The following is a 27,366-nucleotide window of genomic DNA, read 5'->3' on the forward strand; positions in this document are numbered from 1 at the left end:
TTTTAAATCCAATTTTGCTCTTGCCAATCGTTTTATTGTTCTGGCCAGATTGTGGGGTGCTTCTATGTTTTATTTTAAACTGACTTTGAAGTCACCTGTTGACTTTTGTTCTGTATATATTGCTCCAGTTAATCACGTTTGGAGAGATTCATCCCCGTTTCCAAATGAGGCAGAGGGTTCATAGCTCTAATTTTATGAAAATATTTAATTTGCAAGTCTTAATGCATCTATCTTACGAGTTTTCGAAAGTGGGTAACGTATTTTAAATTGCTAGGTGCTCACCTTCTGAGTAGCTGAACTGGCTAAAACAAGCAAGTTCACATAAAAGGCCAGAATCGTAGGTCATTTTCGGTACGTGTATGTCAAAAGTGGGTAAGCCTCATCCGTAAGCTCCTCATGCTGTCAGGAGTAAGTGTCTGTCTCTGTAGAGCAGGGCGGTGTTATCTCTCTGGCCCACTTTCTGTCCTCTCCTCTCCAGAGAAGAAGCCGGAGCTGCGTGGTGGGTTCATGCTGTGTTTCCTTGACGATGGGACTGGAATGGACCCCAGTGAGTACAAGCCTTGCTGTGGATTTAATCCTCTGTTTGTGTGTAAAACAGTTACCTGTCAGCATTCATAATGGATGTTAATTGTATGAAAATCTGCACATATACAAATATGTTCAAGTAAGTAGCTGCGTCAGCAAATAAACCTTTACTTGTTCCATATTCAAATATGTCATGGATATCCCAGTGACGCAGTTTTTAGTATTGATGCCTCATAGCACGTGGGTTTCCTCTGGGTGCTCCATTTTCCTCCCACAGTCCAAAGACATGCTGGTGGATTCATTGGATTCTGGGAGAATTGTCGCTTGGCATGAGTGTGTGTGAGTGTCCTGTGATGGACTGGCGACCTGTCCAGGGTGTGCCTTGTCTTGCACCCGCTGCTTGCTGGGATAGACTCCGGCTCCTCTCTGACCCTGTACTGGATAGATCGGTTAGAAAAGGGGGGGATAGGTGGAAACATGCCACATGCTCATTTCTCTTGTGAGGTTTGCCGCATTCGTTTTCGGTTGCAATGTTGTGTTTTGTCAGTTCATTGAAAGACTGAGTTGTCTTTATACATGTGACCCAGCGGTGAGTTACCGTTAAAAGAACCCGAAATTACTAGGGAGTTGTAACGGTATATACGGTGTTGTTGCCCTATTTACACCCTAAATACCCGCTATATAAATGCAATTATTGCTACTATCCATGCAGTCCTTCTCTCTGTTTGTAAATGTACCCAATTTCCCCAGCCTTTGTGATGCACAGGGTTTATTTTAGTTCAAAGGAATCCTGGGTCGTGGTTGTTTGCCTGTTGGCCACAGGGGGGCGCGTGTCTGCGGAGCAAGGGGGTGTGAGCAGAGTCGGGGAAGAGCGCAGTACACTCCCTCCACCACCACGCTGCCCTCCGCTGTCTGCGCCCTGAGCTCCGTCACTCTCCCACTCTTCTGCTTCACCGCAGGCGCCGAGCCGGTCACCTTCGTCTTCTTGGGCTGCGGCTCCTCCTCCTCCTCCTCCTCGCTGTTCTCTGCCTGGGGGGGGGGGCCTCTCTTGCGCTGGCTCCCTGCGGGCGTTGCCTGCTTTGCTGTGCTCTGTGCGGCGGAGGGAGAAGAGGGGAGAAGGGCTCATACAAGGCTCATACCTCTTTGCTCGGGAGCCGACAGCAGCTGGCCGTCAGCGGGAACGCTCCCCCTCTGCATGAGCAGGCTCGTACTCAGCTTGTACGCCGCAGTGTGTCAGAGCCGTCACAATCACCTACAACACATACTTCTTACACACCCAAGGAGCACTCAGTAAATCTGATGTGCTTTTGCGGTTTCGATTATCCAGAGCTGTTTTTGACATATTCGGTATTTTGTGTGTGACCCGCGGTGAATAGCGGCCTGTTATGCCAAATCCACTAGATGGCGCTACCTCTTAGCTGGCGGCTCCTGTCAGGTGAGTTCAGCGTTCTGCGCATGGGCAGTAGGGACTCAGAAGCAGTGAGTTACCGTTAAAAGACCCCGAAATTACTAGGGAGTTGTAACGGTAAATACGGTGTTGTTGCCCTATTTACCCCCTAAATGAGTATAAAGGGGCACTTCATAGGATTGAGACAAGAGTAGCGAGATGGATATTAGATTTTAACGGAGTACACTGAGGCGGTAGCCAGTTTTTAGACAACTACTCGGGCTGGGGATATCTGTTTATTGATTTGTAAGTAATGGGTTTCACATGCTCCTTGTATTTTCTGTTCCTTCGTTCTTTACAGAGATTTATGTTTAGCACCGTTTGTTAAGTGTACGCAATTGTAAGTATGATACTAATTATGGTCGTAATGTAGTTCTCAGGGAGGGCTGAGAGGTGACCCGCGCAGCCTGGGAGCGGCTTATTTCTGCCCGCGCTGCGTGGTGAGTTGTTTGAACTTCAACTGTGATGTAATTTATTTATTTTTTTGTTGTTCAGTGTAGATGCGTTTCTGTAATGGTCAGATGGAATGTAAAAAACTGTAAAACTAAACATGTTTTCTTTGTTTTCCCCTCTGCGTGAAAGAACCACTGCCGTATTGTGTGTATATAAAAATATTGTTATATGTCATTTCTTTTGTTATTTTATTTTTGTTTTTTAAACTAAGAACAGATCAGACCACATACTCACCTAGAAATAAAGAACCCCAAAATTATATTGGTGTCCTGTGCTGATTATTCTTTGCCAGGCTACACAATTTTGGTACCAGGAGTGGGGTTTCTGATAGTCTGGGGGTTCTGACTCTCACAGTAAAGCGGTGGTGCATAAAATACGGTAGTGGTGAAGACAGCTGTCCAAGGAGGCTGATAACGGACGGAGAAGGCCAGGTCCAGAGGTCCAGTGGCCAGTGTGCTGGGAACCAGACGACACCAACGGCCAGTGGAGGACGTCTTCTTGTCTCTTCAGACTCATCTGCTGAACTGTGGTATTCCAAGATTGATGTTTGCACAGAGACTGTGTTTGTGAACAGTTCCCAAAATGTCAGGTGATGACAGGGATGATGGTGCAGCAGTTGATGGTCGTGTAGTTACGGAGAATGGTAATGGTGACAACCTCCATGACTTGAGGTCTCAAGTAGAAGACCTAGTTAGAAAATATGACCAAGCCATGGCCACTATTGCTGCACTGGGTCCTGAACCAAAACGTTCATATGTGTATGTACCTAGAGAACGTAATGTACAGCCTTTTAGTGGTGATATAACTAAAGATGGTTGCTCCGTTGACGAGTTTATCGAAGAAGTTGAACGAGTAATCAGAGCCAGGGAACAGACTCCTGCTGAGCAGTATGACCTTGTGTTATCATTGTTGAAGGGTCCGGCCCTAGAAGAAGTACGTTTACGTATGGGTGGTGAATCTAGACAGGTCAGTGATATATTCAGTTACCTCAGACATGCTTTCAGGGAGAAGCGCAGTGTTTCCCAACTGTTGCAAGCCTTTTATGGCTGTAAGCAAAGGGAGGGGGAAGATCTTTGCAATTACTCTCATTCTCTCTCTCGCATGCTCGGCGCTGTGTTAAAGGTATCGCCTGATGTAGTGTCGGATGAGAAGCGAGCTATCCGAGATCAGTTCATAGAGGGGGTTAGGGATTTATCTCTATCGCCCAGGACGCTGCAACACTGCTGCTGATGCCCTCTCTAGGCAGCCATTTGCAGGGGAGCCTGAACCTGACCCTGATGATGTCGAATATGATGATTGTGTGGCTATCTGTAATGTTGTCAGCAGAGGCACACCCCTGGAGCCAGATTTGGTGGCAGCCGGTATGAAATGCTGCAAAATAAGACAGATCCGTGTTTTGGAAGCGGGAGTGGATTGTGATAACTTGAACAAGTCACAGAGTAACACCCAAACTTTCCCAGGGTATACAAAGAAGGAGCTCCGTCGGTTTCAAGATGCTGATCCCTCTCTCAGTGCTTTCCGGATGTTCTGGAATAAGTAGAGAAAACCAGGGAATAAGGAGAGATCAAAGTTGCCTAAATCTACCTTGTCTTTGTTGAAACAGTGGCACCGGGTGCGAGAGCTTGATGGGCTATTGTACAGGGTGATCGAAGATCCTCATGTTGGTGAATGTTTCCAACTCCTCCTGCCTGATTGTATGAAAGATCAAATATTGGAAAGTGTACATGACCAGATGGGTCATCAAGGAATTGAACGCACTCAGAATCTGTTGAGACAGAGATGCTTTTGGGTGGGCATGTATAATGATGTGGAACAGTGGGTCAAGAAGTGTCAATGGTGTATCCTGACCAAAATGCCACAGCCAAAAATCCAGGCACCCATCAAACCATTTATAGCTACTAGGCCTTTAGAGGTTGTCGCTGTCGACTACACGGTCCTCGAGCCAGCCTCTGATGGGCGGGAGAACGTGTTGGTAGTTACTGACGTGTTTACCAAGTTTACACAGGCTTTCCCGACTCGTGATCAGAAGGCAGACACTACAGCAAAAGTCCTCCTGAAAGAATGGTTTATGAAATTTGTATGCCCTGAAAGGTTGCATCGTGACCAGGGAAAAACCTTTGAGAGTCAGGTAGTTGCAGAGCTGTGTAAACTTTACGGAGTGAAGAAAACACGCACCAGTCCTTTCCATCCTCAAGGAAACCCACACTGTGAACGGTTCAACAGGACCCTACATGACCTTTTACGCACGTTGCCTCCTGAGAAGAAGCGCCGTTGGCCAGAACATCTGCCGGAGTTAGTCTATGCCTACAATGTGACACCTCACGCTAGTACGGGATATTCGCCTTACTTCCTTCTGTACGGAGTGCATCCTCACTTACCTGTTGATGCGTTACTGGGCCAGGAGGAGGTGCTGGATAAAAGACATGATTGGCTGGTGGTCCACCAGGAACGGTTGAACGAAGCACATGCCCGAGCTAAAGAGTACGCAGAACAAAAAGCTGCGGAAAGAGTTGCACTGCAAGAAGACAAAGTGTTCTTTCCCCCAGTCAGTGTAGGTCAGCTGGTTTATCTGAGACACAGACCGTTGGGCAGAAATAAGATACAGGATGCTTGGGGACCTACTGTGTATAGGGTGGTAGAGGTGCAGGGTACGACACACGCAGTGGAACCATTGGAAGGTGGTCCTATAAAGCGGGTACACAGGGTTAATTTAAGGCCATGTGTGGGCCCTGTCCCAGCCCCCAGGTGTGTTAGAAACCAGTCCCCCACAGGAACGTCTGTTAGTACCCTTTCAGAGTCTCCGCCAGAGTTTGTAGTGTTGGAGGAGGTTTCGCTTCCAAGATTAACTCGGGAGGTGTTCCCTGAGTCATTAGATGTTGCTAGTGATGAGGATCTCTGTGGTAGTGAATCAGAAGTGTTCTCTGAGCCTCTTAGGTTTGAACCTGCTCCTGAATCTACAGGTGCTGTGCAGGTTAGGACTGAGGCTGACACCGAGCCTTCTAGGGCTGAGCCTACTACCAGCTTCTCTCCTTGTGACCGTGTAGTAAATGTACCTACTCCTGTTCCACGCAGAAGTCGTAGGGCCAATGCTGGGGTGCACACTAATCCTTTTCATGAACCCAAGTCTGTCTGTAATGCGATCTCCTTAACTCCAGAAGTCTTTTCCCAGATGATGGCAAACTTAAGTGCTGTCCTTTTTAGGGAGGCAGTCAAGGGGGTGAAGGGTTGATAGGCACCGGGACGTTGACTATGCAGCAGGGAAGCCTGGCAAAGAATAATCAGCACAGGACACCAATATAATTTTGGGGTTCTTTATTTCTAGGTGAGTATGTGGTCTGATCTGTGCTCCTTGGGTGTGTAAGAAGTATGTGTTGTAGGTGATTGTGACGGCTCTGACACACTGCGGCGTACAAGCTGAGTACGAGCCTGCTCATGCAGAGGGGGAGCGTTCCCGCTGACGGCCAGCTGCTGTCGGCTCCCGAGCAAAGAGGTATGAGCCTTGAATGAGCCCTTCTCCCCTCTTCTCCCTCCGCCGCACAGAGCACAGCAAAGCAGGCAACGCCCGCAGGGAGCCAGCGCAAGAGAGGCCCCCCCCAGGCAGAGAACAGCGAGGAGGAGGAGGAGGAGGAGCCGCAGCCCAAGAAGACGAAGGTGACCGGCTCGGCACCTGCGGTGAAGCAGAAGAGTGGGAGAGTGACGGAGCTCAGGGCGCAGACAGCGGAGGGCAGCGTGGTGGTGGAGGGAGTGTACTGCGCTCTTCCCCGACTCTGCTCACACCCCCTTGCTCCGCAGACACGCGCCCCCCTGTGGCCAACAGGCAAACAACCACGACCCAGGATTCCTTTGAACTAAAATAAACCCTGTGCATCACAAAGGCTGGGGAAATTGGGTACATTTACAAACAGAGAGAAGGACTGCATGGATAGTAGCAATAATTGCATTTATATAGCGATTTACATGTTTCCAGGAAACCCACTTTATCACCCACTGAAGTGCTGCACCTTCTTGGGTGATGCCTCTCGCCCTTTTTCAACACTATGCGGCAGATCAGGTAGAGATATGAGAACTCCCTTCTGTGGCATTAAGGGGGTGTTTTAAGACTAAAGACTAAATTAAGAACACAAGATGACAGACTTTGGGCAAAGGAGCCCAGTCGTTGTTTGGTTTTAACTGGACTTTTGCTTAGTTTTCACCTGTGTCTTTTGAGGTGTGTTTCACTGTTCATTCTGATGGATTTATGGAAATGGTTGAAAGCCAGAGTGAAATTTAGCTAGGACATCACGGGTAGCATCCCTGCTTTTAAGCACAGTGCCTCTGCATCTTTAATGACCAGCTCGTCGGGATGTCTGCTTAATATCTCATCTGAACGATGGACTTTCCTGCAGCGCGGTGTGCTTAACCAATGGAAATGTTAAAGGCGTCGCAGTTGGACCTTGAATAATGATAATATTATATCAACGTGGGGAAGGTGAGGGCCTGAGGTTTCTGCACATCCCTAAGCTCCCCTGTCTGTTCTGGTGGCGGGTGTTGTACTGGACTGCCCCTTCTCCGGAGTCACGTGCGATGTGCTGTCCTTGAATCTGCAGAGCGCTGGGAAGCAGATGCCTGGCTCCAGACGGAGGACACTCCCTCCTGCTGAGAGCACGGAGGAGGAGGAGGAGGAGGAAGAAGAGAAAAGGCCAAGCTCTGGCAAAAACAGGCTGGCGGCTGCAATTGCGCCCCAGGTGTTCAGAGCAGCGGCCGAGCCAAGCGCTCGGAGAGCCCAGAGCAGTGTGGTGGTGGAGGTACGCTGATCCCCCGACGGGGCGCGGTTCCGAAAAGCCCTCTAGGCGGTAGCCTCCTTCCCCCAGCACAGACAGGCGGCGGTGTCTGGTCTCAGTCGCTGCAGCAGAGCCTGGCGTGTGGCTCGTCCTGCAGCCCTCTCTCTGGCAGGCAAGGCCCGCAATTCTGCAGTTCTGTGGGTCTCAAGCTGACGTCATGCGATACTGGAAACGTGGACACGCTATCGCAGTTTTTTAGCCAAGATTGGCAATGATGTCGGTAGCTAAAACATTTCTGTTACAGCTTGGTGCACCTGACACTTTCCGTGTCTAGAGGTGATGACATTTTATAGCTTTGCTTCGCAAATTTTCCTTTGTGATGATGACTCCTTATGATGAACCACTGCCTTTTGCCAAAATGATGTACTATACAGCAGTAAAAAAAACATAAAGCCAGAAAGAAAAGATCTAGTTGGCTGTGGCAATTGTTTTGGGGAGCAAAACATCCCAAATACTACACATCCGGCACTACACATGCATCCGGCGCCCTGATAAATTATCTAGATATGATAAAGGTTCTTGGTATTCATACATCTGAGTATCCAGATTGTGGTGTATTTAGATAAAGAATTTGATGAATTCTTTGTGCTGGTGAGAGAACGCCAGCTTTCGCTTTCTCTAGCACGCGGTGTCCTATCCGAGCTCTGAGCTCTTGGTTATTTAATTGAACCTGAAGTTTAAACTAATTGAAGCTTTTGATGCATTTCTGTTCTTGAACGTCGGAAGATGGTAAGAACAAAAACAAAAGTAACTTGAAACCTGTACCCATTTGGAGTGCATTTAAAGGCATTTTTTAGCCCTCCTCTCCTCGTAGTCGACAGGATCTGATGAACCAAATTATTACCTTCACTTAGGGTTCAGTTAAGCAGCTGGAGAGCTCATCTGGAGTGGAAACCTGGAGGCTCTGGGGCTACGGTGGGGAAAGATTTGCTCTGGCGTTTGAGACATCAGCTAGTGGTTTCATTTCCAGAGCCAGACCCTGCTGTGCTTAATGCCAGGCTTGTCTCTTGTGTTGGCAGATCACGGACAGCAATGAAGAGGAAGAAGAAGCAGGAGTGGATCTCAAGGCAGCAAAGAAAGGTGAGCAGCTCTAGAGAGCTGTAGGAATCCACAGGAGGAATGTTAAGACACTGCAGCCCAGCCAGTGGGAGAGCCTGGCCAGAGTGACTCAGACCAGTAAACCTTTGCTTTAACTGAACATTAGATAGTGTAACATGTTCTTGTACAGCATACTTTTAAATAGATTTAAAAGCCATGAATGGCAATGGAGCAGGTAAAGGGTGGGCAAATTGCTCATGGTGGGTCTTGTTTGTGTTTCAGATGCTTTAACAATTTTTTTTAATACTCGTACGTTTTAAAAAGTAAATTCTAAAATAATGCTAACCATGTAAAAAAATAATCTGTAAGATGCATACATAATAAAACAAGGTAAAAATAAATACTACATAGATTTAAAATTCAGGAATACCAATGGAGCCCTAATGACAATAATAAACTTTATTTTATATCACTCCCTTACAATTGGCTTGTCAAAGCGCTTTACAGAAAAACAATGAGAGGAAAAGCAGAATTACACAAGCTACAATGAGGGATTAGAATACAGCAAAGGGGCACACAGAGCCTAGTTAAATAAAAGCCCTTCTACATCAGTTGCTTACACGGGTGTTAGTTGCGTGTTGTATATGTATTTTTTGTCATAGCATATTTTGAGAAAAAAATGAAAAAAAAACATTCATGATTAAGCAGACATTTGGCAATAACAGACACCTCTTCTCATTTATTAGCCCACTGAGCTGAGGGTGTACTGTAATATAAGAATTCTGCCTCCACTGCGGCATCCTCGTTTGGACCGTGCGTGATTGTGCTCGCAGAGGTGAAGGGCGCGAGTCATTGCAGGGTCGCTCTTTCAGGCCGCCTACAGTGTCCCCTTTGTCTGCTGATAGAGGCTTACTAGTGGAAGTGAAGGTGAACAAGGAGTGGTTCACCGGCCGCGTCTCGTCTGTGCAAGCTGGCAAGCAGGGCGTTCTCTGGAAAGTGAAGTTTGACTACGTGCCCACTGCCATCACCCCTCGTAGCAGGTGGTAAGTATCCTTTTCCCTTCGGGAAGGCTTTCCCGAGTTCCTTACAATATGGTTGGAGTAAACCAGCAGGTAGACGGATAACGGTGTCGGATTGCCATCTCCGATTTCAGGGATTTCTTCAAGGTTTTTCTGCAGAGCACTGGTTCACAGTAGGGGAAATGGTAAAAAATGACCTGTTCCGAGGTTAACCCTGAAATATTTGAACCCTGCTGCGGAACGTTTTGGAGGCCACGCACACAAAGCAATGCATTGTCACTTCACACAAATAGAAGCAGCAGGCAATGGTGTGGAGTTTATTCTCATGGCACACTTTCTTTGACCTTTTTGCACATTTGGGCAAGAGCTTCTTTGAATAATTGAATTCTTTCCATTTCTATAAAATAGTCATGCTGGTTACATTAATCAAGGTCTTTTTGACAAGGGTAATGTAAGCAACACAGTGCTTTCTGTAATATGTCCATAACAATTACTAATCCAGTTGGAAAGGTTTTAGAATAACCTGATATTCTAGTTTTCTGTGGTGTACAGATGAGCTGTACGTGAAAAGTGATTTAAACATGCTGCCATGTTGAGGCTAGATATGCAACCACGATCCTGAGGATAGGCAACGCTGATCTAGCTGATCCTGCTCGCCAGGCGTTGATCGGCAACCCTGAGCCTGCTCACTAGGAATTGTCTAAGGCAAGGTGCAATTGGTGGACAGACAATTTTCAATAAAACGGAACGTGTCTTGGCGGCAGCAACAGCACAACTGTCTTGAATGTACTTGAGCTGCCTGCCTTCCAAAGCGGGGTATGAAATAGCCAAAGAAAAGAAGTGGTTACCAGTCCTCCAGAGCCCAGGGATGTTGTCCGTGATGCTGCTGCCCTTCTCACGGTCTTGCTGGCAGGGTGCTGAAGGGCAGTGATGATGTGCGGCTGATGCGTCCTCCAACGCCCGAGTCCCAGAGTCCCAACACCTTGGAGGACATGGAGAAGGAGGAAGGAGCCCCCACCCGAATGGAGCCCGACACCACCCAGCCCACGGCCAGCCGGGAAGTCATCGAGAGCCTGGTTGTGAGGATGAGGTAGGCCAGGGGCTGAGTAACGGGCTGCGGAGAGGGTATCCGACCGATCCCGGGGCTTCCGGACCTCTGTGGCATCCTCCCCTTTTCTAACCACTTTATGATCAGGGTCACAGGGCAGCTGGGGCCTATTTTGGCAGGCAGCAGGCAAAAGGTAGGGTACAGTCTGGACCCAGTCCATCGCAGGACACACACAGACACACACTCACACCAGGGCCAGTTGACCTACCAGTATGTCTCTGGACTGCGGGAGGAAAACCATGCAAACACTGGGAGAACATACAAACTCCACGCAGACAGCACTGTAGGAATTAAACCGGGGCAGCAATGCTAATGATAACCACGGAACAAGTAAAGGTTTATTCCATTCTTTACTTGTTCCATTGCAGCCTAAGCATGCTGTTGTAGCACCCTACTTGAAAGAATGATAACCATGCTGCCCCTTCAGCGGTTTTTTATTCCTTTTATCCCCATCCGATTTGGAAGTGCCAGTAGTAATTTCTGCACTGTGCAGGACCCATGAGGAAGGACACGCTTGTTCCTCTGACGCGCTCGTCCCTCGAGCGGGCCACCTTGTGGCACGAGGCACAGGGCCTTAAGGGAGAGGGCTAGTGCACATTGCCTCCCTGACTAACATCACCGCCGGCTTGCAGCTTCCCATCGCTGGAGGCGCTGATCCGCGGAGAGATTCTTCTCCGCCTCACCACGACGCCTGAATCGTCTGCACTCGGAGCATCTCTCTGTACCGGTTCAGCTGTGCAGGAGTGTCTGGCTCCCGTATATATAGAGATGTACAGGGCGATTGCAAAGTTAGTTCGCCTCTTCAAACACAGTTACCCTGCAGACTGTTCTGTGAAGCCTTGGTATTTCATACACCTACAAATGAGACCACTGGGGACTCGTGTTCTCAGGTAATCCACATTTTTTCAATGGACAAGTGAAAAGTGCTCTGATTATTCCAAGTTCGGAGAACCAAGTGTTTATGTACTTTTCCTTCAGTCTTCTCCATAGCATATTAATATCTTTCCTGTACTTTAAAGATTCTTATGGTTGCAGACACAATTCTGTAACATATTTCCCTTTGCCTTAATCCTTCCAGGATGTTGCTACGGTACTTTTTCCCTCCGGATTTCCAGATCCCTAAGGATGATGTCAACACCATGACTGCAGAGGAGCTGGTGGCTTTCCCAATGGTAGGGAGCACTCTGGGATTGAGCAGAGAGCCTGCTGACACGAGGCTGCCGTTAGATAACCATTCATCAACAGGGCATGGGGGGACGTCCAGGGTTCACCAGGGAACACTGGAAGACAGCATTGTTGGTTATATAATTGACTAGCGGTTATTACACCTTCTTACATATTCTAAATATGAAAACTCTAGAAAGTTGAATTTAACACATAAATATTTGTGTTTGTGAGGAAATTGTAAGCATAAGTTAGATATTATATCTTAATACGCGACGGTCTCGGGTGGGGCAGCTGGGCTGACGCCTGCGCCGTGCCCTGCCTCCACAGAAGGAGTATTTCCAGCAGTACGAGCTGGGGCTGCAGACGCTGTGCAATTCCTACCAGAGCCACGCAGACGCGCGGGCCCGGGCCGTGGTGGAGAAGAGCAACAGCGCCGAAGCCAGGCTCCGCGAGACGGAGGAGAAGCTGCAGAAACTGCGCACCAACATCGTGGCTCTGCTGCAGAAAGTGCAGGAGGTGAGAGCAGCGCTGCAGCCAGGGCTGGGCTCCCACGCGCTGTTCACTCGCTGCCTGGACACGGGACAGCTCGTAAGAATTATCAGGCCACTGCTGGGAAAGTGGCACCCACTGTATCCAAGGTTTAGACCTATTCAGTTGGCGTGAAGCACCTTGGATATATCTTTCAGGCTGTCCAGCTGAATTACCTTGCTGGGGCAAATGCTACTGCTTTTAAAGTAAATAATAGTTTTATTTTCTTTGTTCATCGAATGTTGTTAGCAAGCACACGTTTCTGAAATCCCTAAAGGGTATTTTCTCCCTTTACGAGACGCACCAGACTGTACTCTTGACTGTCAGATCCGATACTTTTGTTTGGAAGTGACTCTTTTCACTTCACATTACGAATTCAAATGTAGATTTTCAGCAGTTCCGCTATAATTTTTGGCTGCATTGTGCCGAATAGCAGGCACCACAGCTTTGGCTTAATTTAATCCTCTACCTTGCGGGACATCGATATCAACACGGATGATGAGCTGGACGCCTACATTGAAGATCTGCTTACTAAGGGAGATTAAGAGACGCCTACTTCTTACGTCAGCCAAAGGGACTGATCACAGACAGCATAGCTGGCTTGGGCCCGTTCACCCTGTTCCACTTCCTGGAGTCGTCTGTTCTTCTCTTACATTGTTCTGCATTCCTAGAGACCAAGGCGTTTGTGGGCAGTGGCACTGGAGGGTCCAGGAGAAGGGGGCATCGCAGTGGTGGGTCAGTGGCTGGTTGCAGCAGCACTTTGGAAGCAAAGGAGCAGAAAGACTGCTTTTTTTTTTGCAGAAGCTCTCTCCTGCAGGGAACAGGGCTGGCACCACCCTCCCTGTGTGGGCAGTGCTCACCAACCCACCCCGAGCCTGAAAGCGAATCTGCTTTCGCTAATCTGTGGCTAAGCGGGGATGGAGGAATAACGCTAAATGGCATTAATTGTACCAAGGTAACAAAAACTACACTGCATTCAACTTTTAAGGACAGCCAATTGAAAGGGCAGAGGAGGCTGGAGGATGCTGTTTGGTTGTGGACCAAAGTAGCCTACGGAGATTGAGCTGAGCTGGGAGAACCGTCTTCTGCTTCCAAAGAAACTAAGATACCTTGCCTGGATGGCTGTGGTGTTCTCCTGGACCCAGGGAAAATGTGACTTTTACAGCTGAGCTCCAGTCTGTTAACATATTTCTGTTGGACGACTGTTTATGAAAAGCGCATCACCTTCCCCACGGTTTTTAAATTCCTAATTTTTAGTTATCACAGTTCAAAATTTCTACATTTTACCTAAAATAACGTAAGCTTTCTTTGGACTGTTTGTTGTTGTCTGTGACAACTTCACGTCAGGTCTTGCTCAGACTAAAGCTAAACCAGTAATGACCATTGTCAGAAAGTCACTATCGCACTCCCATTGTTGCATCTGCTGTTAAAAAAACAGATTTTCAAAGTAAGGTAAGACTGCTTTGTATATACCACAGGGTTTTTAAATAGCCATACAAAAACAGAGCAGGTAATAACTGCGAACTAATCATTCTGGATTTTTTCCAACTGTAGCTGATTTCAAGGATGTTAGCCATCATAGTCTACTGTGATGATGTGCATAAGATAACAGGGTTTCTTTGAGGCTGTCGTCTTGTGAAATACCATCTGTACTCTGATTTTTATTCTTGATGCAGTCACCTGTTCTCCAAATTAAATCCAAACTTTTAACTAAATGCAGGGTGCAATTTCCCGCTGGTTTTTTGACTGCTGTTTTCCGTTTGTCAGAAGCTTTTACTCCTCACTGCGGAAAGCAGCCTTCGATCTAGATGGGGAAATGTCTGTGAACAGGTGGATTGAAGTCTGGGTTTAATACAGGAAACTTCTACACAGTTTTGTGCTATAAATCCACTTGCAGATGAAAGGATCATTGTTAGTTTCCCAGCTTTAAATTATAGTTTTTCTAGCTACGTTTGAGCCCAGCAGGATCAGATTTTGCTCTTTTGGGGTCTGTTAAAGGCACAAGAAATAGTGCCACAATTGTTCCCTTAACAAGATTAGAGCATGTATATGAATAGGTCAGGAAATAATACTATCTGTAAAGTGTAAACTGTATAACTAGTGTTAACAGTCCATCTTTGTTGTTGCCTGTTCTCAGTTTTGATTACAGCCTGTTAACCGTTGTAATCCAGCCTGATTGACCCATATACGTTTCTTGGGTTCTGTGATTTGCAGCCTGAACAGTCTGCCTGCTGGGATCTGTTAACTGTCCATGTTCATGTTGAGAGGACAGTTCAACACCTTCAAAAGAAATACAGTTTATCAACCAAAAGTGTGGGCTACCTCCACAGGGATGCCCTCAAGCCAAAGTGTTTACTGGATTATCAGTATAATGTTTTTATTTCAGTCCAATCTGATTAATACACCAAATTCCAACTCATGGTTGTGTTCAACACATTGAAGGAGGATCATTTCAATTTCAGATTACCCAGAAACAGGCTAATGTGCGTACAGTTCAGTATACAATTTTTTCTGATCCTCTGCCTTCTCTGAAACAACAGGTTTTGGTTTTTTTAGAATTATTTTAACAATGTTAAAGAAGAAATAAGTGGTTTATTAAAAATGGTGGATTGATTTTTTTGAGATACTGTGATGGACAGATTATTGGAAACACTGAGCTGTAAAAGTTAAAACCCTAAACCTAAAAACTCTAAGGAGGGAGAATCAGTTTCATGTGTGATTTCTTAGTGTTTCAGTATAACAGCTCACCTGGCTTCACTTTTAAAAATTAAATATGTTCATTGTTTTATGATTTTCCTTAAAAAGACAACTCTGTACATTCTGAGAAGACATTTTATTGGATAAAAATAGGCTTTAGTTTTTATGAGAAAGGAAAGGTGACTGCCAGAGCACCAGAGGTATTTTAGACAGCTTCAGGGTTGGCAGGAACCTGTTTCTGTTTTACAAGTGATTATGCATCTTACAAATCTTAATTACAGCTCTGAAAACAAAAGCAGAGGGCATGTGTCCTGCGCAAGGTAGTCTTTACATTTTCAGTAATTCTGTTTCTGGATATGAAATGCACATGGAAAACTACTGTAGAAGGAACAGAAAGGAGCTTCTATCCATGTGCAAACATGTTCCAGACATGGAATGTACTGAAGTTGAGAACATAACTCAATTTAGAATGATTATTAAAGGGATGACAACAAAAAAACATTTAACAACATAAAATAAATATGGTGAAACAGTTCAAATGTGCATGAAAAAAAGTTCAGAGGCACAGGTATTTCTATTATTTGATGCAAGCATTTTAAAGTATAGGGTGACAATTCCAAAAGACACGGCACGAGAGAATAAGAATTTATTGTTAATACACATTCATATCGGTTCTTCATGTGCTTTATTCAAAACTTCATGTCACCAGTAAACATCACAAGCACTACGCAGACTGCTTGTACACAACACAAGGACTTGTGCTAGTGGCTTTGTTTACTGAACACAATCATTGTGAACCCACTTCACCCACCCCCCACTCCCCCAGAAAGTTCCACGAGTATCTTCCGTATACCTCCTCATTTTTTAGCCCTGCTGAAACTGCACACAGCAGCCTGCGGCAGCTGGAGATTAATTCAGAAAGCACTAGTATGCTTACACTGTAACTTGTTCCAAAATACAAGTAGTTGGTTAATAGTTATTTGTTCTTGTACCACTATGGTTACAAGGGTTGTGATGCACTGCTTTCCTTTCTAGATTTCATAGTTGCTAGAGTCCCAGCTGCCTGAAGTTATGTTTTCAGGCAGTGCTGCCAAGCACTCTATCGTCATGAATTTGGGTTGAGATAGTGGCTGTTTTCACGAGAACATTACATTTATTCCAGAGGCTCTTGAGGCCCTGGAGACTGGGACCCATAGGTGGGGTAGGCGATTGTCCTCTGATCGCTTACCAAATTGTTATAAAATAATCATTTTCCCACCCACGGTCGGGCCTGTTAAGTTACATAACTTGAGTACATACGTGGGATAAAGTTAAGGAACACCAATAACACAGAGCTTACACTCAGAGACAGACTTTAACAGGACATCACAGTCTAATACCAATACCAGCTTCATAAGAAAAGGCACCGAGGTGGAAGGTCCCGACTTCATTATTTATACGCAAAGGCGCTTGAGGAAAGACAAAAAAAATCAGAAATGTCAAACTTTCTCTAGTCCACTACAAACAAAATAATTTAGACATGTTCTTCTATTGAGCACCCTGATTCATTTTAAAAAGTACAAGAAAGAGGCTGCTGAAATGAGACTAGCAGAATTGATGACCTGTTCCTTAAATTACAGACCTGTCTCTTAGTTTTACTTGAGTGCTGTAATACTTGCATTCCACCACAAGAGGGAAGCATTGGTTATTTTTGGTTACAATCAAATAACAGTTCTTGAATACTGCACTTCAAACTCAGGTTAAAGCTCTGCGTTGTATAAATATGGCACTTCACTACACGTATCAGACTGCTGTTGAAAGAGGGTTTTTTTCTACACCCACTCCCCTTGTCTCTATAACTCCAAAAGATCTAGAATCGTCGCACCAGTACAATTACCTGGGTTTACAAAGCAAACCCTTTTTTTCCCCAGAGCATGTTTTACTTCCCCTCTGCCCTGGGAATGAAGCAATTCTGATTATTTAAAGGCCGGTTTAGGTTAAGCAGCCAAAAGACTCCTGTGCTTCACAGTCGACAAACAAAAACAATAAATATGTGGCTAAGATCACGTAGGATTCAACTGACGATAATTCAGAGAAAAAGGAAAAAAGGTGCAAAGATGTAGGTACCTGAGTAGTAACCACTCTTAAGTATTGTTTAAGACTTCCAGCGCTTAAATATTCATAACTAAGTAGGAAACAAAATACTCATCTTTATTGGTGTGTCACAGAGAAAGCAAGCAGGCAGGTACAACTGTAGAATGAACTACTGGTACCTCACAGCTGACACTTTCCTAACTAAAACATGTTCAACGTGCAGTAAATGCAGCCTCTGAGAAAACAAATTTGTCAATGAGACCTCTCTGAGTTTACTGAACAGTGCTACCCTAGTGTAGCAGGACCCCTCAGGCCTGCTTCAGAGTGCCTGCCCGATCCAAAAAGCATCCCCCTGCGCTGGCCCTTCACGAGGAAAACCTATTGAGTTACCCTGCACCCTGGTATAGCTGTGTTCTTGGCAATGGACTGAAGATAAAACACTGGTGTTTGCAAAAGTCCCAGCTGAAGGGCTGGTCGCCAAAACCTAACACTTCGAGACAGAAGCCAGAAATCAAACCGTGTTACTTGGTTTCCTGTTTTCCACAGAACTGTTACAATAAGGTCTCAAACACCAAAGCCTTGAACTTCAGCCCAGTAATTTGTAAACCCATTTTACCAAAAGTAATACCTGGGGTTGAAGTTTCAGAAGCGAACATCCAGACGCCCAGGCAGGCCACGCCCCTGAAGCTAGCTCTGACTCGGGGGCTCTGTGCATGTGAAGTTCAGGGGGACCTTGGCCTGGATTTCCTCCACCTGCGTCTGCACTGCCTGCACCCACCGCGCCAGGTCTGCCTGCAGGGCCTGCGCCCCCTCCGCCAGCTGCTCCTGCCGGCTCGCCACCTCCGCCAGGAGCTGCCGGTTCTTCCTGGCCCTCCGAAGCCCCTCGCAATCCGTCTCCGTGTCCCGCGGGGCCGCGCGCTTGCCCTGCATGTACCCCTCGAACTCCTCGGCGCTCAGGTTCAGGGCCGGGCCGTCCAGCTTCTCGATGAAGGCCACAGCGCAGCACTGCCGGGAGAGCAGAGACCTGGCTTCAGTTTTAAACAGTTTCTGGGTGAACAGACAGGACGCGACATAGACATATGATACACAAGATGATAAAAGGAACGTCAAATGGTTAATTTTTACAGGACTTGCTTACAGTACACATGTGGTTCATTAATTTTTAGTTTCTTCTTGCATATACAGTCTCGTGAAAAGCATTCACCCCTTCCTGCATTTTCTTCCTATGGAATATTGACAGTGCTTCATGTGGGTCCTAATGATGTATACAGACAGTCTGAGTGAACAAATAACACCAACATTTGGTACTTGTTTCATTAATTTCAGGAACAGTCATCCAACTTCTAGTGTCCCTGTGTGTAAAAGTCCCCCCTAGTTCAATCAATTCAACTAAAAGGCATAACTAAGGCGGTCTGTGTGAATACTTGATTAAGTAACCGGGGCTTATTTGCATCAGCCCTGCTCGGTGTAAAAGAAACTCAGCTGTTCATCATCGTCATCGTCACCAGTGAAGCCCCACCCATACAGACCCTCAGAGCCACGCCACGCCCCGTTCAAAAGAGATTCCTGAAGGTCGTCGCGGGAGTGCGCCAGTCTGGGGACGCTCTGGGGAAGCTCTGGGCCGCAGAGGCCCGCGGTCCCGCAGCTGGACTCACCAGGTTGGTGAAATAGTAGCCGGACGCCCCGGCCATGAGGCTGTGCGGCAGGCCGAAGCGGGTGATGTACTGCGTGTTGGAGTGCAGCCGGGGCGGGCTGGCCTTCAGCACCACCAGGATCATGCCGGACAGAAGTCGTCGGCGCTCGCCGGCTCCGAGCTTCTGGAGGCCAGCACCCGGAAGACACTCTGGTTGCACTTGGAGACGCAGGCCAGCTTGTCCTGCGGCGCTCGCCGGGCGTCCATCTCGATTATCGCTGCCGAGAGCAGGGGGCGAAATGCCTTCATCGTACGGCCACTGGGGTTCGGGAAGTTTCAGAATCTCTCTTCATCCACTAATGTTCTAATCGCTGCTTCCAATTCCGAGTCACAGGAGGAGCTGGAGTCTATTCCAGCAAGGAACAGGCACAGGGCAAGATACAGCCTGGACCGGACACGCACATACTCACAACTGGGCCAGCATTCCCAGAAGCCCGTTAACCTGCCAGTATGTCTTTGGACTGTGGAAGGAAACTGGAGCACCCAGAGGAAACCTAAGAGAGCATGGGCAGGCACTCCACACAGACAGCACCCCAGGCCTGTAATTGAACCCAGGGCCCCAGCATTGTGACGCAGCAATGCTGACCATTGGTAGAGTATAAGAGTGGCTAACTAGCTACAGCCCCATGTAGGACAGTGACAGCTACTCAAAGTGTTGACAAGACAGGTGATCCTGGTGTTCAGGACTATTACACATTCAAGGCATAGATACATTTGAAGGCGTTCCAGGAAGTGAGTTTAATCAGAACTCTTGAGCACAGATCGCTTATGTGCTCAATGAAAAGTCATGCTCAGTGGCCTGGCCAGACATGATGCCCTGATCCTGTCTGACACTGGTAGAGAGCCACTGGGGTCACTGGGTTCCATGAATGTGCAGGCCTTCAAGTGGTCGTCTATCAAAGACTATTATACAAAGCTGTCTGGTTTTGTGTGCACTTTACCCTGTTGTTCTGTAAAAATAAATTCAAAATAGCACAATGGAACGTACCAGCTGAACAAAATAATTAAAAAAGCCTAAGATATCGAACGGAGATGGTGAGGACAGAACAGCATAAGGCATAGCATCTACATACATTTCAGTGCACAACAACAGAGCCATATTCTGTTATTAATCAGTGAGAAATTAAAAGTTACCTTCTTAAAAAAAAACTCACCTGTGATGGCAGGCAGGAGGGCGTCACTGTTGACCTCTAACCTCTCCTCTTTAATGGGAACATGAAGCATCTGAGGGGTCACCCAGCTGAGAGATCTGTGGAAATAGCAGTGGCAAAGATCAGCTTAGTAACTAGTTAGGCAGTGTAGATGTAATAGTAAAAGGCTGCTTCAGACATTCCTAAACCTAATACAGAAGGAAAGACCTCTGTCCAATTATAGTCCACTTCATTAGAAAAACTCATGTGGTGATTTTCTGGACTCTGGGCCTAACCTTCAGTGGTTTAGCAGGTATGCAATCTGAGATACAAATTTTGTTTTAACCCACATGGCTTAAGGAATGATATCTTGCCTTCCTACACCCTGTAAGCCTGAATGAGATTTTGACTTTAAGGAATAATTTCAGCCTATTTGTGTAAATTTCCTCCAGAGGATTAGCTGTCCGCTTGGTGATGTATTCTGGGATTTTCAGCATCTGTTATGAACAACAGCCTATAAAAGGATGACTGTTACTGAGCTGTACTCAGCGGGCTTCCAGGTCTGTGGTCCGAGTCTCACCGGATCCTCCTCTGCAGAGCCAGGTCTTTCTGCTCATCGTCAGAGCTGTCGTGGCAGAACACCCACTTGTGCAGACGCGTCATGATCAGCTTTTCAATGTGCTCCATCATCTGCACCGTCTGCTCCTCGGAGAGGCCTGCAGGACAGAGGGGGGGCAGCAGCTCGAGCCCGAGGGAATCCCACACCCTTCCTCCAGCTCACTGCATGTGCACAACCAAGCCACAGCCAAGCGCTCTTTCAGGCGTGCAACAGGCATTCCTCTCACACGTATCGGTTCTGTGCTCCACAGAACCTTTGGGTTCAATCGGTCAGTCTCTCTCTATGGGTACAGGCAACACGGCAGACTAGAACAGCACGAAAAAGACTTCTATCCCTTTCTTGACCAGAACAAATCCCAGATCTCAACTGTACCGAAAACTGTGTAACAAACTGTTTCAGCAAAGGTCTGGATCCAACACATCCAGCCCAATTTGCTGCAAAATCTGGCCCTTGTGTCACTACGCTACTGACAATCAACCAAACAAGACAGTTTATACATAAGGCCATTCAGTCCCGTCAGACACACAGCACATGAGACCATTCAGTTGTTCTTTAGTTAAATAATGGGGGCCAACCATAAGATACACAAGTTCATACAAAATTGTATTATACACCTCCAACTGCTTTTTACTCACTGCTGAAGTGTCCGGCGATACTCTGATAAAAATCCTGCACCAGATCCCACTGTTTCTGTACCAGCAGATCCTACAAAGAGACAGACGGGGGATCAGCCAATGCCAAGTTCTTCCAGGTTCTAAGCTCTTCATCTCAGTGACACTAGAAAGAGGTCTGCTGCCTCACCTTCTCAGAGAAGCAGTGTGAGAGGGCACTGGACAAAGCGTTAGCAGACCTGGGGCACAGTGGGCTAGAGGAGGAAGGAGAGAGTGGGGAGGGTGAGAGGTGGCAGGAGACAGGCTGTGAGTGACAGGCAGTCTGGGAGCAGAAATACAGATGGGAGACTGGCAGAGACGTGGACAGAGACAGGTAGTCGGTGAGAGGGGCTATTACATGGTAGGCCTCCATGGTGTTGACAAAGGCCGTGCAGCGCGACTACAGGCTCTGGGAGAACGGCTTGCACAGCAGCTTGAGGAAATTAGTAAAGTCTCCAGGCTGGAGGCTCTGAAACGCCTTTAGGGCAGCAGACTGGCTCTCTGTGGACTCTGGGGACAGAGAGGAGACAGATATTAGTAAAACCAAAAACCCTGCAAGGGGATGAAGGAGCTTGACTGGTAAAGCCCAGGCTCAGAGAGCCGCCCATTGATAAAAACAGAACAGCACAACTGACACTCACTTCAGAGCCAAACTAGATTTCACAGGAAATCTGTGAAACAAACACTGTCCTTAGTTTACTAGTCAGGTGATGGGTGAATTTAAAAGCCTGTGGCTCATTTTGAGAAAATGACGCCTTTGTGTTTTGAGCTATGTAGAGGACCATCTCACCGTTGGGTTTCTTCGGAGAGGAAGAAGGGCCCCAGAAAAGCCTCTTCATGGTGTTGACTCGTCGCCCCTTTTCTGTGCTCTTCTTCTCCTCGAACTTGGAGAAGGTGATGGCTGAGCCCCCTTCCACACCGGGGCTAGGGCTGTGGACACAAAACAGCAACCCCACACACGCTTAGCCATCGCAGAGCGAAGATCTACACACCCCAGGGCACACCGGCCACGGGAAGTCAGAAAGCAACGAGCGCATCCTGTAAAGTACTGGCAAGATCTAGGCAGGAAACTAATTCAGGGCAAACCAAACCAGCAAAATAAGTATCGGAGAACAAGAAGAAAGGGTGGAAGGTATTTGGAACAGAGAACCTAGCCATATACATGAAACAGATTCCCTGGGATCTTTTAAAAAAGGGTTGAATGAGATGATGTTCAATGCTGTACTAGCAACCAAACAAATGATGAGCCCAATGGTCTCTTTTCACTTGTCACCTTGTACCAAAAGCACATGCTTTCTTCAAATGTACACAGGCTGCGCACTGAAGCTCACATGTACACACAATCAATTAGTGCACACGTGAACCCCAATCTCTCTAATGCACAAGAGATAAATACACTCCTTATAAGAACACGGCACTGGAGGGATACAGAATTATGTCATCTTTCTCCAATACAGGGTTGAGGGGGAGCCGGAGCCTATCCTGTCAAGCAACAAATGCAAGTCAGGTCGCCAGTCCACCACACAGACACAAACACGCACTCACACCAGGGCCCGTTTTCCCAGAAGCCTAGCAGCTTGTCCTAGCAGCAGGTCTTTGGACTGTGGGAGGAAACCGGAGCAGCTGGAGGAAACCCACAAGAACGCAGGCAGGGCAAACTCCACAAAGAAACTCTCCTTGAATCGAACCCAGGGCCCCAGCTCTGCGAGGCAGCAACGCTGACCACTGCACCACCCTGCCGTCCAAACGTACATTCAAGATATATACAAGCTAACAGACGTGCTTGAAAAACACTTGAAAAGGTCAACACAAAAATCTTGTTCTGGGGATAAGTAGGGTCAACACAGGTGGAAAATTAGGAGAGGACAAGTAAGAACTGCTTACACATAAATGTAGCTTATCGCAAAAAAAATATCCCTGTGTTCTCTCCTGTGCCTTAGGTGTTTCCATATCATTTAGAAATGAAAATGTAAGCCAGTGTGGCAAAGTACATGATCACATTTAAACCCAGAGCTGCTGTACTGGTTTCATGGCTCCATGAAACTGATAAAAAATTGCAAAGGTAGCTGCATGCTCTCATCTGGAGGATTTCAGCGTACAAACGCGTACATTTCTTTACTAAAAACCTAGAGGGGAGCAGGGATAATATCAAATATCCAAGACCGTCCAGCTATATATGGGAGAGGCCGTAATAAATATATCTTAACGATGACCCACGTAATAGTTCACTGGACTGAATAATTCAACTATTCTCTATTTCTTCATGCTGTACTAAGAACGGGATCAGCTGGTCTCCAACCTTGTTCCACAGGTTTTTTTGCTGCACTTGAGTGTGCAGCTGGGGATGGTGCCGAGACTGTACCATACCAGTAATACTCAACTTAGTACGCAGCTCTGTAACAAATCTACAAGTTCACTGCGATTGACCTATTTTTCTTTTTTTTTTAAGTGAATGTGAGATGCAATTCCATAGGAAACACTTAAGCTCGGTATTTAACCAACATTTGTACATTCAAAACAATCGCCAAGCCCTGAAGAATGAACAGATCCCACCAAATACCATCTGCACAATTCAGTTAGTCCACATCGTGTGCACATATTGTGCCAAGAATTTGGGAGCAGCTGCAGGTGGTCAACAGCATCACAGCTGAAGAAAAGCAGCATTTTTTTTGATCACGAGCTTTAGAATGTTTTCACAAGAACACAGAAACATGCAAGAAGGACGGTGATACACCACTGAAAGCTTCCTGAAAACGACTCTTTTTGAGTCGTGCGACGCAGTTATTAAAGGCAGGGCTCGGGGACACGGCCCCGGGACGTGTACTCAGGCAGTGCGGTCCGCCGTGGGCCCTACCTGCTGTGCTGCCTGCAGGCCTGCGCCCTGCGAGACCTCTCTCGCCAGCACTTGGAGCAGCAGCCCTGCCACGCGGGGTTGCCATAGTAACCACAGCCATCTTTGCACAGCAGCTCCGACTGGTCCACGTGAATTCCCCTGGGTTCCGCCCACATTCCTCCTGGCCTGGAAACAGGGGTCACGGCTTGTTAATGTCACAGCGAACTGTAGTTTCACAAGTGGCAAGCTTTGTCCTCAGATAAATAAACTGAATTGAATCAAAACTAAAATCCAGAACAAAAACACCAGGTTATGGGTTAAGTAACACATGGGAAGCTTAAATGTTGAGCGTACAGTGTACTATAAGTAGGGCAATACCTAGAGCATTCCTGCGTCACGGGACAGCCTGAAGTCATGCCTTGCTCGCTAGATGCCTCAGATTTACAGGAAGAGAGGACAAGAAATGTAACAATACTCATATAAGGAATCTTTGTAAACCCCATCTTATCCCTTCTGGTTTATCTTTTTGGAATGCAATATTTCAAAATATAAACTGGAAGTTAGTTTGGACAACTCCTGATAGATATTGGGATATTTATTTGATAGGTATTACAAATAAAGTTAGAGATATCGTTTAAAATTGTTCATAAGTTTTATTCAGTTAAATTAGTGCTCTCTAAATTTAAACCTGAGCAGGATGATCTGTGTGTTTTTTGTCGGGCTGAAAGGGAATCTTTTGTGCACTTATTTGTAAGGTGTGTGTTTGTGAAGTTGTTTTGGACGGACTTCCAGAGTTTTGTTTGCAGGCAGTTAAAGGTGTTTTTTAGATTTAAGGATTTTGATATTTTATTGTACTGTTTAATAGAAAATTTGGAAAAAGAGCATTTATTTATAGTCAATTTATTAGTCATTTCACATCCATAAATCAAAATGGTCTAATAATCCCCTTTTTAGTACTTTTGAGGTGGAGCTGAAACACTATTTAAATTCTATACAAAATTTGAGAAATAATAAAGCAAGGAAAACATATGATATATGTAAAAAATACAATTTGATCACACAATTTACTTCATTACCTCTGGCGGTTGAATGTTTTTTTTTCTGTTTGGGTTTTTTTCTATTGTACCTGTTTTTGATCCTCTGGTTGTACTTGTATTTGTAAATTCTTTATAAGTTTAATAAAAAAAATTATGAAAAAATATTTATTACAGGAAAAGCGATGAGTTTTAGAAAAAAAAAACTAAAGCGACTCAAACTCCACCTTGGTGTAGGCCTACTTGCCAATAAATCCCGGATTCGTTTAATCACCAGATTCTAGCAGGTTAAAGATGAACGTCACTCTCTTACAAGTACTTTGAATTTCACAAATTAACCTGCTGCGTCATATTTTTCATAAATCAGTGAAGGAAAGCTGCCCGCACTGATCTCTGAACGCCTTTCCTCCGCACATCAGTGTTGATAAGGGTTTCATCTCTGGATAGTGGCAGCACTCTGGAAACGTGTCAGCAATGCAATTTTCTTAATGCAATAAAAGTCATCAACGAACAAAGACAGCAACGCGTATAATCGTTACTTCAACGAAAATTCCTAAAAGTTCGAAAATCGAAGATATAAAATACTCTTCAAAAAATATATTTTCGTTGTAAATTACCTGCACAAAGCTGAAGCTAAGATTACACCAATCGCCGCCCGTATGCGATCTCGTTGTAGGAGACGAGTTATATACTAGACTAGTTATCTTTATTTAAGTTTTCCATATTTAACTAGTTTTCAAATAGGCTTTATATCCGCCGCCCTAGGCACCGAAAGTGAGTGATGCCCTGTTGTTGTACAATCATTTTTAATAACTTAGAAAATAAAATCGATCAAACCCAGACATTTTCTCCCCCGGATCTCAAATGCAAATTAAAGAGAAAAACAGCCTGTTTTTTCTTGGAGTTTTTTTTTGCTAGATGCATGTCGTCTTTTTTTCCGGCGTTTTACTGCTATCAGCCCAGACAACTTTTGCTTGTTTCCCGGAGTTTCCGCAAATGCCGGTGCGTGATGTCTTGATGTTTACAGAGGCTGTCAGATCCGATTTCCCACCCCACTGTCCCAAACACAGCAAAAAGAGGGTTGAAGGGCAACTCATCGGGCTGGACGGCAGCAGTGCCTACACTTTACTGCAACACCGGTGTATGAACGAAGCTGACAGATAAATCAAGTTCGAGATAAAGTACGATTCACCCTCTTCTGTCTCTTGGTGCTTCGTCCGTAACCCGGAAATGCTACACTAAGCGTCACGAATGATCCGGAAGTGTATGCAAATAGCCGAATTTCAATCAAAGTAGAAGACTTTCAGCTGCCACAGTAGCATATGAGGAGTATAGCAACATTAAGCGAAGTGACAAGCAGCTGAAACACCTGCTTTGTTATTTCTTCATGGTTAACTGTAATTCCTTGAACATTCAGCTAAAATTTGAGAGGGTCCTTTTTTCATTTTAAATCGCCTCCACTAATCTCCACGTTTGACAAATCTAAGATGATTCATTTTTTATGAATTTTACAGCACCTTTCTTCCATTTATACTACTGTAAAAATTGTCATCGCTATATTTTTCCTAGAAATGTTTTTTTTTTCTGTTCAGTGAAAAGGGTTTTAAGATGCAAGCTTTTAAAGGAGCTGTATCTGAAATGTGTTATTAAATCAAATTATTATATTTAAATTCAATCGTTTTTTTAAACTATAACCAGGGACAAAAACTTTTTTTGCACCACCAAAAGTGGTGAGACATACAATGTTAAGACAGTCAGCCAATAGCAAATCACCCTTCTTCATTCCCTTTTAAGTCTTTATTAATATTTTTGGTCTGGGTGGATCACCTCTAGAAAAACTGCAGTGCAGAATTGGATGGGGAAAATTTGTGCCTCTCCACAGGTGGATGGAATCTATTGCACAGACCCTCAGCTAATAGTAAATCACCTTGTTTTTGGCAGCTAGGTGTCTCTGTCAAAACTGCTGGGGTTTATAGAGCACCTCCTATTCCCAGACTGGGACTGTGCAGCGATGGGCAGGGAGCAGTCTCACTCCCCTCCCAGCCAAACAAAAATGTGTGCCTCTTCAAAAATATTTCAGATCTACTCTACAGATCCTCAGCTAATTTAGTACATCACCATGGTTTTCTCAGATAAGTGTCTCTGCTAAAGCTGCTGGGGTTTATAAGACCACTTGCTGTTCCCAGACTGGGACCGTGCAGTGATGGGCAGGGAAAAGTGTCAACAACAACCGTGATCCCATCCAAAGTAATGCTGACACTGAAGATCATAGTATTGCGACCAAAACCATAGCTGTGACAGGGAGTAAGCGTACAATAAAAAAACAGTTCTTAGACACAGAGTGGATGACTGGCACTGTTTTGAAAAGGCAGAAACCGTTATGCATCTAAATCACCCAACAGCCAAAAAAAACAAAGGTGGAGTGCGATGCTTGCACTGAGCAGCTTAACTTTGTGTAGGTATGACACAGAATGACAGAGATACTGAATCTGTAGGGTTTCTGTGTTGCTCAGAAAATTGTGATGTTAAAGC

The 27,366-nt window shown here is 45.8% G+C and overlaps 1 protein-coding gene and 1 pseudogene across 12 annotated transcripts; one reads left to right on the forward strand and one right to left on the reverse strand.

Annotated features, from left to right (window-relative positions):
* The first annotated feature begins 482 nt into the window (after positions 1-482).
* On the forward strand, positions 483-13,820 carry LOC148819230 (ATPase MORC2A-like). 11 transcript variants are annotated; one of them, XM_088935355.1, is made up of 7 exons: positions 1,972-5,915; positions 7,012-7,209; positions 8,265-8,325; positions 9,189-9,326; positions 10,216-10,392; positions 11,489-11,582; positions 11,905-13,820. In XM_088935355.1, the coding sequence occupies exons 5-7, from the start codon at positions 10,247-10,249 to the stop codon at positions 12,238-12,240; spliced, it is 576 nt and encodes a 191-aa protein (XP_088791481.1). In that variant the 5' UTR covers positions 1,972-5,915; positions 7,012-7,209; positions 8,265-8,325; positions 9,189-9,326; positions 10,216-10,246; the 3' UTR covers positions 12,241-13,820. The 11 variants fall into 11 exon arrangements, with proteins under 11 accessions (XP_088791488.1, XP_088791481.1, XP_088791482.1 ...); XM_088935356.1 differs by having other exon boundaries at positions 1,972-2,954; positions 5,627-5,915; positions 9,189-10,392; XM_088935357.1 differs by having other exon boundaries at positions 1,972-2,954; positions 5,803-5,915; positions 9,189-10,392.
* Positions 13,821-14,923: 1,103 nt separating this feature from the next.
* On the reverse strand, positions 14,924-26,081 carry LOC148819231 (rab5 GDP/GTP exchange factor-like; annotated as a pseudogene). Its single transcript, XR_016094333.1, has 9 exons — positions 25,452-26,081; positions 23,822-23,986; positions 21,758-21,897; positions 21,326-21,477; positions 20,953-21,022; positions 20,279-20,414; positions 19,723-19,817; positions 18,531-18,786; positions 14,924-17,880 (listed from the first exon to the last, which is right to left on the reverse strand). The product of XR_016094333.1 is annotated as a rab5 GDP/GTP exchange factor-like (transcript).
* Positions 26,082-27,366: the final 1,285 nt, after the last annotated feature.

This window comes from Atractosteus spatula, chromosome 17 (genome assembly GCF_055471065.1).
Source record: "Atractosteus spatula isolate fAtrSpa1 chromosome 17, fAtrSpa1.hap1, whole genome shotgun sequence".
In the NCBI taxonomy this organism is placed as follows: domain Eukaryota; kingdom Metazoa; phylum Chordata; class Actinopteri; order Semionotiformes; family Lepisosteidae; genus Atractosteus; species Atractosteus spatula.

What these genes read in the sequence shown, in the direction of transcription:
- LOC148819230 (XM_088935362.1), top strand. Translation starts at nt 10,247, where the DNA reads ATGCGTCCTCCAACGCCCGAGTCCCAGAGTCCCAACACCTTGGAGGAC. An exon ending in AGCCTGGTTGTGAGGATGAG is followed by an intron (nt 10,393 to 11,488) that starts GTAGGCCAGGGG and finishes TAATCCTTCCAG; the next exon opens with GATGTTGCTACGGTACTTTT. An exon ending in AGCTGGTGGCTTTCCCAATG is followed by an intron (nt 11,583 to 11,904) that starts GTAGGGAGCACT and finishes CTGCCTCCACAG; the next exon opens with AAGGAGTATTTCCAGCAGTA.